This window comes from Rhinopithecus roxellana, chromosome 8 (assembly GCF_007565055.1).
Source record: "Rhinopithecus roxellana isolate Shanxi Qingling chromosome 8, ASM756505v1, whole genome shotgun sequence".
Lineage (NCBI taxonomy): Eukaryota > Metazoa > Chordata > Mammalia > Primates > Cercopithecidae > Rhinopithecus > Rhinopithecus roxellana.
Genome location: NC_044556.1, coordinates 45453687 through 45466690, shown reverse-complemented (window position 1 = coordinate 45466690; position 13004 = coordinate 45453687). Strand labels below are relative to the sequence as shown.

The 13004-nt window shown below is 45.7% G+C and overlaps 1 protein-coding gene across 7 annotated transcripts in view; it reads right to left on the bottom strand.

Moving 5' to 3' along the window:
- THEM4 (thioesterase superfamily member 4) overlaps positions 1–11576 on the bottom strand; it is a 55907-nt gene extending 44331 nt beyond the window's left edge. For 4 of the 7 annotated variants that reach the window (XM_010387130.2, XM_030935907.1, XM_010387131.2 and 1 more), the window contains exon 1: positions 11253–11576. In XM_010387130.2, coding sequence (XP_010385432.2) covers positions 11253–11351 — 99 coding nt within the window. In that variant the 5' untranslated portion in view covers positions 11352–11576. Of the gene's footprint in view, positions 1–1682; positions 1959–11252 lie in introns of all 7 variants that reach the window. The other 3 variants (XM_030935908.1, XM_030935909.1, XM_030935910.1) reach the window with 3 other exon arrangements.
- Between the last annotated feature and the right edge of the window lie 1428 nt (positions 11577–13004).

Below are 13004 nucleotides of genomic sequence, written 5' to 3'. Positions count from 1 at the left end.
CAGAACTAATTAAATGCTTTTAGGAATTAGAATGACTCCCTTAACTGTGGGTTCTCCTAATTTTAACTTTGAAAGTCTGGGATTCAGCAAAATCCAAGAAACTTTTTTTGAGCCCTACTATATGCCCTGGTTCTATGTGAGGGACAGGTAAAACACAGAGAAGACTTAGACCCTGCCTTCAAGTGTCAGCAGCCTTGGATGTGAAAAATACTATAAGAGAAGTAGATACAGGCATAGAAGGAGTGACTTTCAGGGAAAACTTTAAAATGATGGAGTGATTTCCTATGGATAAAAAGTTCATTAAAGAGAGAACAGGGGAGGGGGGCCTGCTCCAAGCAAAGGCATAGGAGAGTGAAATAACCATATCACACTGGGGAACTCCTAGGATTTCAGCCTTCATATATGTAAGGTGGAAAGAGAGGAAGAGCAGCAAGATGTGAAGAACAAGAGGGATCACATCACAGGGCTTAGATTTCACCTTCTAGGTCAGTATTTCCAAAGACCAGCATGAAAAATGATTTTAGGTGGCACAAGGACAAAAATATATGTATTTTAAAATATAACAAAATATATTCATATATTATAAAAGGATATAAGTAGAAAACCCACATGATTTCACCAATGTTATTACATAGGATTAAGTTAACTAAAGAAGTGGAGTCTTTTTTTTTTTTTTTTTTTTTTTTTTTTTTTTTTGAGACGGAGTTTCGCTCTGTCGCCCGGGCTGGAGTGCAGTGGCCGGTTCTCAGCTCACTGCAAGCTCCACCTCCCGGGTTTATGCCATTCTCTTGCCTCAGCCTCGGAGTAGCTGGGACTACAGGCACCCGCCACCTCGCCCGGCTAGTTTTTTGTATTTTTTAGTACAGACGGGGTTTCACCGTGTTAGCCAGGATGGTCTCGATCTCCTGACCTCGTGATCCGCCTGTCTCGGCCTCCCAAAGTGCTGGGATTACAGGCTTGAGCCACCGCGCCCGGCCAAGAAGTGGAGTCTTTAAAGAATCATGAAAGTACTTGAATGATACAGCACCTTTTTCCTTTATGAGGTGACTAAAGGAGTTTTAAGCAAGGGAGTAATATGAACATAGGTTTTAGGAAGCTCCATCTGATGTAATGAATGAATTAAAATGGTGAAATGCAATGGTAGAGAAACCAGTTAAAAGACTGTTGCAAAGGCCCAGGTTAGATATGGTCAGAATCTGAACTAGGTACTGAGTAATGAGAAGTAAAGTTTTAAGATACTTAGGACATTGGGACTGAGGGATGTGGGGAGTTACTGACTGGGAAACAGAAAGCAGAAGAGTCTTGAATGATTATCTAGAGCTGTGGCTTTGAAAACTAGGGTGAATAGAATGAAAAGAAAGATTTTTCTTAGTGTGCACATGTGGATCAGGAGAGAGAAAACAGGAGTGGAACTATTTTAGTTTGGCACGGGTTGAGTTTGTTACTCCAGATGGACACTATAATAATGTAGAAATAGAAATAATAAAGCAAGGAGGTGAAAACTAAGTGATACCTGAAGTAAAGACAAAGCACAGATTACATATGAAGTAGAAATGTTTGGGACAACGATTATATTTTCTTGTCCTGAACAAAGGAAAGGTCTTGCTTGACCTTTGGTTATACATTTATAAAGCAGTAAGACAGTGAAGTAAAAAGAGCTCCCCAGAGAACCTCCCACTGACCTTTGACTGGGAGAACGGGGTGGAGCCACAGAAGTTCATGCCATTGGCAGAGGTGAGGAGCCCAGCCTCTTGAGTTCCTGTGTGGCAAAGTAGGAACAGGTCCCTCTTCCACTGCTGAGGTTTTTCTCTTTTTCCTTTTTCGCCCAATAAATTCCATTATTCTCACCCTTCTATGTGTCCATGAGTCTGATCTTTCCTGGTTGTGTGACAAGAACCCAATTTTTAGATGAATTGAGAAGAAAGTCCTATACCATCTTTGGCGCTCAAATGTGGGGCCTGAGGAAGTGAGACAGGAAATTAAAGAAAGAAAAATGAAATTAAAAAAGAGAAAAACAAGCTTTCTATATGAGGCTGACTCATCCCAAAGGCAGTAACAGGCAAAGCCCAGACCTGGGTGAAGTCTCGATAACACTCTCAAAGAAGCCAGGGCTCAAAGGATGTGCTCTGGAGACTCTCCCAGCACTTCCTCAACAAGAGGATAAGAAAAAGTAAAGTTCCCCCTTGAATCCCATCCTCCTTCCGTATGATTGTATCTTGCTCCTCAAGTTTTATCAGTTTATAGACACCTGTTTTTTGTAACTAGTAACTTCCAGCATTCTGTTTTATCTAAACAGCACAGTGAAGGTTATAAGACATGCCTGAGTAGGCCTAGGCTGCGGCCGTCTGGGCACCATAGCGAAGGTTGTGAGATAAGCACTTGCAAGGCTCTTTTGAGCAAGTCTAGAAAACAGCCACCTGGGCCGCATAAGCAAGAGTCATATGTAATCCTGAATAATGCACCTGTCACAATTTGATTAACTGCCTTTGTTCTGCCTCTGTATCCTTGCTATCACACTACTATGCTTTGTGCCACTGTAAGCTTGTTTCAAGCTAGCCCACCCCCTTTTAGAAGTGTGTATTAAAAGTCAAGTGCTGGCTCAAGCCTGTAATCCCAGCACTTTGGGAGTGGCGGATCCCACTGTGGTGGATCACAAGGTCAGGAGATCGAAATCATCCTGGCTAACACGGTGAAACCCCGTCTCTACTAAAAATACAAAAAACTAGCCGGGTGAGGTGGCGGGTGCCTGTAGTCCCAGCTACTCCGGAGGCTGAGGCAGGAGAATGGCGTAAACCCGGGAGGCGGAGCTTGTAGTGAGCTGAGATCCGGCCACTGCACTCCAGCCCGGGCGACAGAGCAAGACTCCGTCTCAAAAAAAAAAAAAAAAAAAAAAATCAAGTGCTGTCTTTGTTCTGGGCCTAGTTTTTGGATGTTAATGGTTAATGTGCTGGGTCTGAGTGCACTCAATAAAGTTCTCCTGTTTCACCCCGTGGCCTCTCCAGTCCTCCTTCATTCCCGCTGATTTGCTTTAATGCGACCCCCAGAGCAAATGCCAGAGAAAAGGCAAGTAGGCAAGGCAAAAAAAAAACTTTATTTACAAGCCAATGTGAAGGAGGGAGTGAGGTTCACCGGTCTCCAGCGGTGGAGGCCGACGAAGTCGCTCCAGCCAGGTTCCTAGGTCCGCACAGGAGCAGGGGCCAAGGAAGTTCGCACCAGCGTTCTCGGGCGAGGTTCCTGGGTCCCGCGTACGAGGAGGGGCCGAGGAAGTTCGCACCGGCGTTCGGGCGAGGTTCCTGGGTCCCGCGTAGGAGGAGGGGCCGAGGAAGTTCGCACCTGCGTTCTCAGGCCAGGTTCCTGGGTCCCGCGCAAGAGAAGGAGCCGAGGAAGTTCGCACCGGCGTTCTTGGGCGAGGTTCCTGGGTCCCGTGTAGGAGGAGGGGCCAAGGAAGTTCGCACCGCGCACCCGCAGGGAGTGGCTTTTATGTCCTGGGCCCGGGAGTGGGCGGGCAGTGGGCGGGACATAGGCGGGTCGGTAGGCGTGGCTAGGCGGGTTCCGGTTTTTCTCCGTCGGAGGTCGGGTTGCGCCAGCGCAGTCGACCCGTGTCTTTCCCGGTGCGGGAAAGTTGATGGTGAAGAACCGGGAACTGCGCCATCTTGTCTCCGTTTGTCCAAACACCCCCAACAGAAGGGCGAGTCAAATGGGGGCTCAAAACCTCTCACTTTCGTTTCTGAGCCTTTTGGTCTTACGGCATTCCTCTTCTTTTTGGGGGGACAGCAATGGCACCTATTTTTCCTTTTACAATACTGGAGGTGGTCCACACCCACCCCAATGGTCACGGGTGCACTCACAAGACAGTTGGGTGGGGTAGCTCCCTGTCCCCACTTCTTTACTGGCTGGGGTACATGGCAGTGTCTGCAGCATGTGTGTGTGGTGTCCAGTGGCCACACAGGGCAGGAATGAGGCATAGCCACCGACCAGGCCCCAAGGCACCAGCAAGGCTGGTTGGTGTTCCCCACCAGGTGCCTACAGAGTCTCCCCCTCCTCCCTCCAGGGAGTCTAGCTCTGTCCCACAGCAATTAAGCTCCTCTCTCTGGTGGAGGAACCATTTGCATAAGAATAAGAGGTTCTTCCCCCAGGCATCCTTATCTCCTCTCCACCCCAAAAGCAGTATACTTTTAAAGGAGGTTTTCCTTTTCCTTTTCCTTTTGGAAGACGTTTTGCTCTGTTGAGAATGATGAGGATTACTGTTTATATTTTCTGTAGAGTTTTGTGAGAAAGGACTTGTGAGGTTAGTCTGTAGCCAATCTGTGTGTTTTGCATGTCTTTCTGTATGGTACATAGCAAACTTTGCTGCAGGCCTCCATCTTGTTTTACGTCCTTGGGGGCGTGGCCTGTAACCCCATGGCATGGCTTTGTTTAGCCTGGTGAGGCCCAGATTCATCCTGGCTTAGGAAATGAGTCCTTTCTGGTTTGGTATCTGTATGTCCTTTTGCTATTTGTCAATTCCCCTGCCCTCTACCAACCACCTTGGATTTTCCTTTCTCTGAGCCTTTAAGTAAAGTTTGAAAGCCAGAAATACTGGCCGCTTGGTGGAGCTAAAGTTAGATAATAAGGGAGTTAAAATAATTTTCTTAAGGAGTGCTCAGCTTAATCAAAAGTGGATATCTAAGTTGTAATTATCTTCACAAGGCCTTTATGTTTTCCTTTTCTTGGACCTTGTTTTGCTGGAAAAAGTGTTTCTTTTCGGTCGACTGAGTTATTTTTCTCCATTTTGCCTTGCCACTTTTAATGCCCGCATGAGAGGGGAGACCTCTGTTTTCCTCATGGAACCCCAGGAATTAAAAGCAGATAGATCCCTCTCCCTGTGATGAAAGATCTTATGGCAACTGGGTTTTCTTCTGCCTGTCTGTGTAATTATATATGTGTTGTGTGTGATGTCTATAAAAAGTGCTCTAATTAATTAACCTAAAGGAAGATAAGTGCTTGGATCAACTATTTTTTTTAAAGGGAAGATAAAAGCTGTGGTACCTTTTAGTTCATGTGTCTTTAATCTTTGAAAAATAAAAACAGCCTCACAGATTATTGGTAAAATGTAGATGTTGTCAAAATATAAATAGATGGACTAAGTTATGCAGTTCAGTTACTAAGTTTGCTTAAAAAAGCAGTTACAAACTGCTTTTTGGTTTTAAGAACTGTACAACTTTGAAAGGCCTGGGGGCATATAAAGCTAACCACACCCTTAATTATACTGGAAGGAGTCAAACCTTAGCAAAACAACTTACCAGGTTTTACATTAAACTTAAAAATTGCTAGGAGTTACCCACATGACATACAATTCAGACTACTTGAATTGTTTTAGGTAAGATAAAGCGGTAAGATAAAGCTGGCCAGGAGCAGTGACTCACACCTGTAATCCTAGCACTTAGGTCAGGAGTTCAAGATCAGCCTGGACAACATGGTGAAAACCTGTCTCTACTAAAAATACAAAAATTAGCCAGGCGTGGTAGCATGCACCTGTAATCCCAGCTACTTGGAGGCTGAGGCAGGAGAATCACTTGAACACAGGAGGTGGAGGCTGCAGTGAGCCGAGACTGCACTACTGCAGATAAGGCTAAATGTTCAAACAAGTGGTAAAAAGATTGTAAGAATCTTTCAAAATTAATCTTATATTCAGTATGAAAATACTGACTAAATTAAAAAAGGTATTATATGGTTTTTCTGTAAACTGAGCATTGAAATAAAAGCACAACAAGGTACTTTTTTTTTTTTTTTTTTTTTTTTGATGGAGTCTCACTCTGTCACTCAGGCTGGAGTGCAGTGGTGCAATCTTGGCTCACTGCAACCTCTGCCTCCTGGGTTCAAGAGATTTTTTTGTGCCTCAGCCTCCTGAGTAGTTGGGACTACAGGCATGTGCCATCACGCCTGGCTAGTTTTTGAATTTTAGTAAAGATGGGGTTTCATCATGTTGACCAGGCTGGTCTTAAACTCCTGACCTCAGGTGATTCACCTGCCTCAGCCTCCCAAAGTGCTGGGATTATAGGCATGAGCCACTGTCCTAAACTCAATTCCAAGCTTCAGGTCAAAGCCCTAGGAAAGGAAACTGGATCTAAGGGATCCAGAGGCAGATGATAACAGAAGTTAAATTGCACAGTGCAGGTGAGCATGGCTAATTCCTGCTGATTAAGCCAAGCCTCCCGTTTTATGGATAAAGGTTGTGCTAATATCCATGGCATAAATGACGTTTAGAGAACTCCCAGGTTACTGACAGTAGCGGGGATAGAGGCATACATGAGAGCGGATAATTCCTATTCTCCAGCACCTCCCTGCTTCATGGGTGCAAGCTGCTTTGGCACCCATGGGTGTCACCCTGTCATGGTTGCCTGGACTTGGGGATAGAAGGACAGAGGAAAGAAAGAGGAACACCTCACTTTCCCTCCCTCACATACCCCAGGTATATGCTAGGAAGAGACAGTTGCTCCCCTCTTTCTAGATGAGTAGCCATCTATCTTCAGTTTGTACCCCTTTCGAATGCATCCTGAACCCCTGGGATTCCTTTGAAAAAAGAGAACCCTCTTTTTCCTTTCTCCTCCTCTGTCCTCTCTTCACTGATAGGTAATTGTATCTCTGTACTACAGGACACTCCCCTCAGATGCATCCTCCAAACTGGGAAGAGTTAATTTCCCAAACCTTAAACTGGTTGGCATAGGATTCGGCTCAGGGAAAGGGAACCCAGAAGCCTGACATGCTGGCAAAAGGGCTTTTTTTTTGTTTTTTTGTACTAGTGGGGCTTTTGGCCTCCCTCTCCCTGTACAAACTGCTAAAAGGCCTTGGGATTTCTGAGCTGTCCTTACCCCGGCCCTGTTTCATTTTGATACATGTCTTCTAATAACCCAGTTTGTCTCTTCTTGCCTTCAGGCCATCAAACTCCAAACAGTCATGCAACCAGAGCCTTGGACAAGGGGCCCCTTTGCCGAGGACCCTCAGATAGGCCTCTGAGGGAGCTCTGACTGCCTTTACTCCAAAACAGCACCCCCTGTCAGCAGGAAGCAGTTAAGATAAGTCCTCATCCTTATCCTTATCCTAATGGCAGTTAAATGTATTTCTTTAGAGGGGGAATGAGACAACCAAGCATAAAGGTGTCCCTGGAGAATCTCTAACAGGCCTACACACCAGGAGAACAGGGTGGAGCCATGGAAGTTCGTGCTGTTTGCAGAAGGAAGGCGCCTCACCTCGTGAGCTCCGGTGGTGGGACAGGAGCCAGGTAACAGGCTTCCCTCTCACTCTGCTGAAAGTTTTTCTCTTTTTCCTTTTTTCACCCAGTAAATTCCAGTTTTCTCACCTTTCTATGTGTCCATGAGCCTAATCTTTCCTAGTCATGTGACAACTCAGTTTTTAGTTGAACTGAGAAGAAAGTCCTACAATAGTAGGGCTTGTTAAGAAAAGTTATGACTCTTTAAATGTGTCTTCTTTTTTGAGAGTAAGTTACTGAACCGAAAGCAGCATGATTTATAAAGCCTGTAAATACTAATACTTATTCTCAGCACAGATTACAAGGTACCAATATATAATTAAATAAATGAATTCATCTTTGTAAGATTAGCACATTTTTTCCCCAATATGCAAGATGGTACAGGATTAGTGACTAATCTGTATTCATTATTCTTTAAAAGAAAGCTACACTAGCTTAATAGAAACACTATACTCATCTAAATCACTATTTGGTCTTTCAGTTCTTGTCAATACAGAGCTGTTCCCTCCTCTTTGTTCCTTTATTACTTCATTATAGCACATAGTACATACTTACTTTAATTTTGCCATTTCATTCCTGCTAAGTAAAATTATAGGAGGCCATTGGTTTCGTCTGAGCTTCTATACCAGGCCCAACAGACCAAACCAAATGGAGTTACTCATGCTGAAGTTCCACACCTTTAAGTGGAAATTAAGTTGCTTATCTAATCTTTTAAGAAGGAGAATGAGAGACAATAGCCAAATACCCAAACAAGCCAGTTTTAGCTGGCATGATAAGGGTGTCTCTCCTCTGCTTTAACCTTTACAAGGAAATTAACTTTGAAACCACCAATCTGCTTTTTTTTTCTGCTTTCTTTAGCCCCTTTGTGTCTCTAAAGCCAACCTCCTCTGCTCAGCGCATCAGAACGGTCATTCTATTTTATAGGAGGAAGTGTTGTTTGATTCTAGAGTTGCAAATAAAAGCCATGTAAGATCTTTAAACTAAATTTATCATCTTATTTTTTGACAGTGCTGGCCAACATGGACAAAGGGACTAGAGGGGCTTTGCTGACAACTCCTGAAATCCCTTGAGGCGTGCAACAGAGACAATGCCCGTGTCTTTTGAGGCTCCCCTGTCTTCTTCAGAGTCTGAGGCTTGTACATCCAAGGTCAGACTTTGCTTTTTTTTTTTTTTTTTTTTTTGAGACGGAGTCTCACCCTGTTGCCCAGGCTGGAGTGCAATGGTGCAATCTTGGCTCACTGCAACTTCAACCTCCCAGGTTCAAGAGATTCTCCTGCCTCAGCCTCCCGAGTAGCTGGGATTACAGGCGCACACCACCATGCTGGCTAATTTTTTGTATCTTCAGTAGAAACAGGGTTTCACCATGTTGGCCAGGCTGGTCTTGAACTCCTGAGCTTGTGATCCACCTGCCTCGGCCTCCCAAAGTGCTAGGAATACAGGTGTGAGCCACTGTGCCTGGCCTAGACTTTGCTCTTTTTGCATAGATCCCCTTGATCATTTTGGTTTCCTATTCCAGGATTAGTTTGTGCTATGAGAGGACACATGAACTTGGGGTGGGTACCAAGGGTTAGTTTGTGCTGTGTGACAGCATATGACCTTTTGGGGTTTGCAGTGGCTTGACCAGTCAGTGGTAAGAGTGGAAGTCATGACAGAAACATAACTTGATCCCATAGGGAGGTCTCAGGTGTCTGACCGGGTCAGACAGAAACGGGCAATAAATGGCAATTACTGCAGGGGGTGTGAACTCTGCTTTCAGAAATTCACAGGGATTTTATGTTCTATTATCTTAATTTCTTTTTCTTGTGTGCTTAGGTAGGAAAAAATCATTGGCTGACTTGGTTAAGGGGATCTCAATGCCAAAGCCAGAATGTGATTGGTGGGCATGAGTCAGGCACTTGAGAGCATCAGAATGCTTGCCACCAAAAAACAGACTCTTGGATTAGGATAAGCAGGTCATGGAAATAGGTCAGCTTCAAGAAAACTTCTGTGCAAGGAGGGAACATGTGAAAGCATTATATGACCCAATCCTGTGGCATTCCCCTTTTTTTTTGAGATAAAGTCTCAACTCTGTTGCCCAGGCTGGAGTGCAGTGGTGGGATCACAGCTCACTGTAGCCTCAACCTCCTAGGTTCAAGAGATCCTCCTACCTCAGCTTCCCAAGTAGCTGGGACCACAGACATGTGCCACCATGTCCAGCTAATTTTTTGTAGAGATGGGATCTCCCCTTCTGTCTATAAAGCCAACCTCCTCTGCTCAGCTTATTGGAACATTCTATTTTATGGAATGAGGAGTTGCTTGATTCTACAATTGCAAATAAAAGCCAATTAAGATCTTCAAAATAAATGTGTTACAATTTTGTCTTTTGACACCCTATTCTCCTACACTAGATTGTGAGCTTCTTAAGAGAAAGGATTGTTTCTTACCTGTACATCATCAGTGGCCAATAATGCCTGGCACAGTGTTGGGGCTTAATCAATATTAATTGAATATATCAATAAAGCACAAAATAGGGATATATAAACAAGTAACATTTAATACTATTTTAGGCACTGCGTTAAAGTTTGCTTGCATTATGTCATTTAATCTTATAACAACCTTTAAAGGTGAGGAAACTGGCTTAGGAGAGGGTATTAATGATTATCTGACATCCAGAAGCCTCCTACTCACTCCAGTGTTGGCTGCTTTGCTTCTCAGAAATAAGACAAGTCAGAGACAATCAGGATTAAACCATTGGAAGAGATGGTGCTCTTCTTCTGAGGTCTGTAATGGTTATGAGCCAGATTGACTGCCTAGGTTCAGAGGCCAGCTCTGTCGCATATTTTGTGTGTGCCCCTGCTGAACCTTTATTAATATCAGTCGTAGCAGTAGTGGTCCTTTCCCTGCTGAATTGAACAGATTCCAGCATACTGTACTCTGCTTCAAAACTGAGTCGAGATTATAGATTTCAAAACATCATATTGTACATGTTAAACATACAATTTTATCTGTCAATTAAAAACAAATTAGAAAAAAAAAAAACGGGCAGAGAGCAGTGACTCGCCTGTAATCCCAGTGCTTTGTGGGGTTCCGGTGGGAGGACCGCTTGAGCCCAGGAGTTCAAGGTTACAGTAATCGCCATTGCGCTCCAGCCTGGGCGACAGAGCTAGATAGACCCTCTTATTTTTTGAGATGGAGTCTCACTAATGGCGCGATCTCGGCTCGCCACAACCTCCGCCTCCCGGGTTCAAGGAATTCTCCTGCCTCAGCCTCCCAAGTAGCTGGGATTACAGGCATGCGCCACCACGCCCAGGTAATTCTGTAATTTTAGTAGAGAGGGGGGATTTCGCCATGTTGGTCAAGCTGCTCTCGAACTCCCGACCTCAAGTGATCCGCCCGCCTCGGCCTCCCAAAGTGTTGGGATTACAGGCGTGAGTCACCGCGCCCTGCCGACCCTGTCTCTTAAAAAAAAAAAAAAAAAAAAATAAGGGGGTCATCTTTCCATCCGTTTTCTTTCTTTCTTTCTTTTTTTTTTTTTGAGACGGAGTCTCGCTTTGTCGCCCAGGCTGGAGTGCAGTGGCCGGATCTCAGCTCACTGCAAGCTCCGCCTCTCAGGTTTACGCCATTCTCCTGCCTCAGCCTCCCGAGTAGCTGGGACTACAGGCGCCAGGCCACCTCGCCCGGCTAGTTTTTTGTATTTTTTAGTAGAGACGGGGTTTCACCGTGTTAGCCAGGATGATCTCGATCTCCTGACCTTGTGATCCGCCCGTCTCGGCCTCCCAAAGTGCTCGGATTACAGGCTTGAGCCACCGCGCCCGGCCTCCATCCGTTTTCTAATGGTTTGAATCTCAGGACTGAGTATTCCTAGGCCCCTGTTGCTTACGCTGCCGTGTGGTGCCCAAGTGAGCTTTTATTCTGAGATTGGCTGGTTGGGGTATGGAGAAACAATCAAAGGCTCTGTTGCCGCAGGTGTGTTTCTGACGGTGAGTCCTGCTCCCGCCCCATGCCCGAGAGTGCCCAGACTCACCAGCGCGGGTCGCGGCTCACTACCCGGCAGGCGCCGGCCTCCCGGCGGCCCGCGCAGGGCCCCCAGTGTGCGGAGGCGCGCGGCGCAGCTCCTCAGCATGGCTCCCGGCCGCACGGGCGCGCTTGCTCTAGCCCCGGACGGCGCACACTACCTCTGCCACACGACCGCTCGTCCGAGTTAACCCCTGGGGTGGACGCGGGGCGGAGCTTGGCGAGGAGGCGGTGCGCACTACAGGCGGCGGGCTGGCAGGGGTGTGAGGCTGGCGGGGTCCGGGGAGGGCATCGCTGTGTCTATCTTTTAGTTCCGGTCTTTTCTTTCCGTAGACTTCCCGCTGCGGCCAAGCGCCGGACCACTTCTGGAGCTTGTTAAAGGCAAGGGAAGTGCGGCCGGAGCGGATCCCGGTTACCGCCTTGGGCCCCTCAGCCCCGGAACCCGCGCGCCAGCTGGAGGCTTTGCGGTCATCCTTCCCGCGTGACCCAGGGCGAACGCAGTGCTCCGTGTCCCCAAGTAGTTATCCCTCCCGCGGGACTGAAGTCCCTGGGGCGGGTAGGAGCGCACGCTGGAAGTGGTATGAATAAAGTGTTTTACTGAAGGTCGTGGACAAGTCTCTGGGACAGGGTGGATAGTGCTGGTTTATAGAAGGCAGTCTGGGCACAAAGAGCATTTATACGATTGAAAAGCTGCTTTCCCTGCCAATAGCGCCATACCCTCCCCAGGAGCTTGCGCCTTAGAAGACTCTTGTTATGTAAACTGACAGTTAAATTATATTACAAACGAAGGTAGTAGATACTAAAAGGGTAATAGGTATTGTAACTATTTTACTGTTATCAATGCTTTTGAGGTTATTTACCTCTCTTGTATTCGTATGGTGGGAATACTAAGCGCATACCTTCGGAACTTCGAATTCAGTAACCTCACCGGAACCTTGAAATTGGACTGGGTTGGAGTATTCCCATTACTCAGATACTGCAAATCTGGGCCATCCTACCCCTTTAAGTGCTTACCAGTATGCCATAGCCCTAGTCCATCCTAAGGTGAAGACTCTATTTTTTTTTTTTTTTTTTTTGAGACAGCCTTGCAGAGATATCGCTATTGCACTTCAGGCTGGGCAACATACGGATGCCCCATCTCAAAAAAGCAATAAATTAAAAAGAAAACTCCAAAGACCTGAATGCATTAGATATTTTGCGTTGATTCCTTTCCCATGAACAATTCCAGCAGTTTGTCAGTAGGTAAGAACACCTAGATATATTTTAAGCCTACACTATTAACTGGGGGAAGGTGTAACATTCTGAGACAAAGGGAATTGGAGAGAGAAGGCAATGCAGTTAGGAGGGGCCCTTGGAATCCCAGAGCTACTGAACCGAAGACCAGGCATAAATGATGGATGTTGAGATTCTGTAATTCTAAGAGTTTGTATTCTGATATCTCCTAACCGCTCCCCCCACCACATTCCCTTTATCTCAGTTGTCTTCCTTTTGAATATATTAATAGTATTGCAGTTTCCTGGTGGCAGGGATGGGGTCAGATTGCTTTACTAATTGTAACAATGCGCACATAGTGCTTGAATACTTATTTAGTAGCAAGAATCCAAAGTATCTTTGGTGTCTGTTGTCTTCCCATGTTGTGCATGCAGATGGAGGCACAAGTATAAGGTAAACCTCTAAAATTGAGATGACTACTGTTAATTAATAGAAAAGTTTATTCAGGTAACTTAAAATTGCATCTATTTACAACTTACAGTGTGGTCAA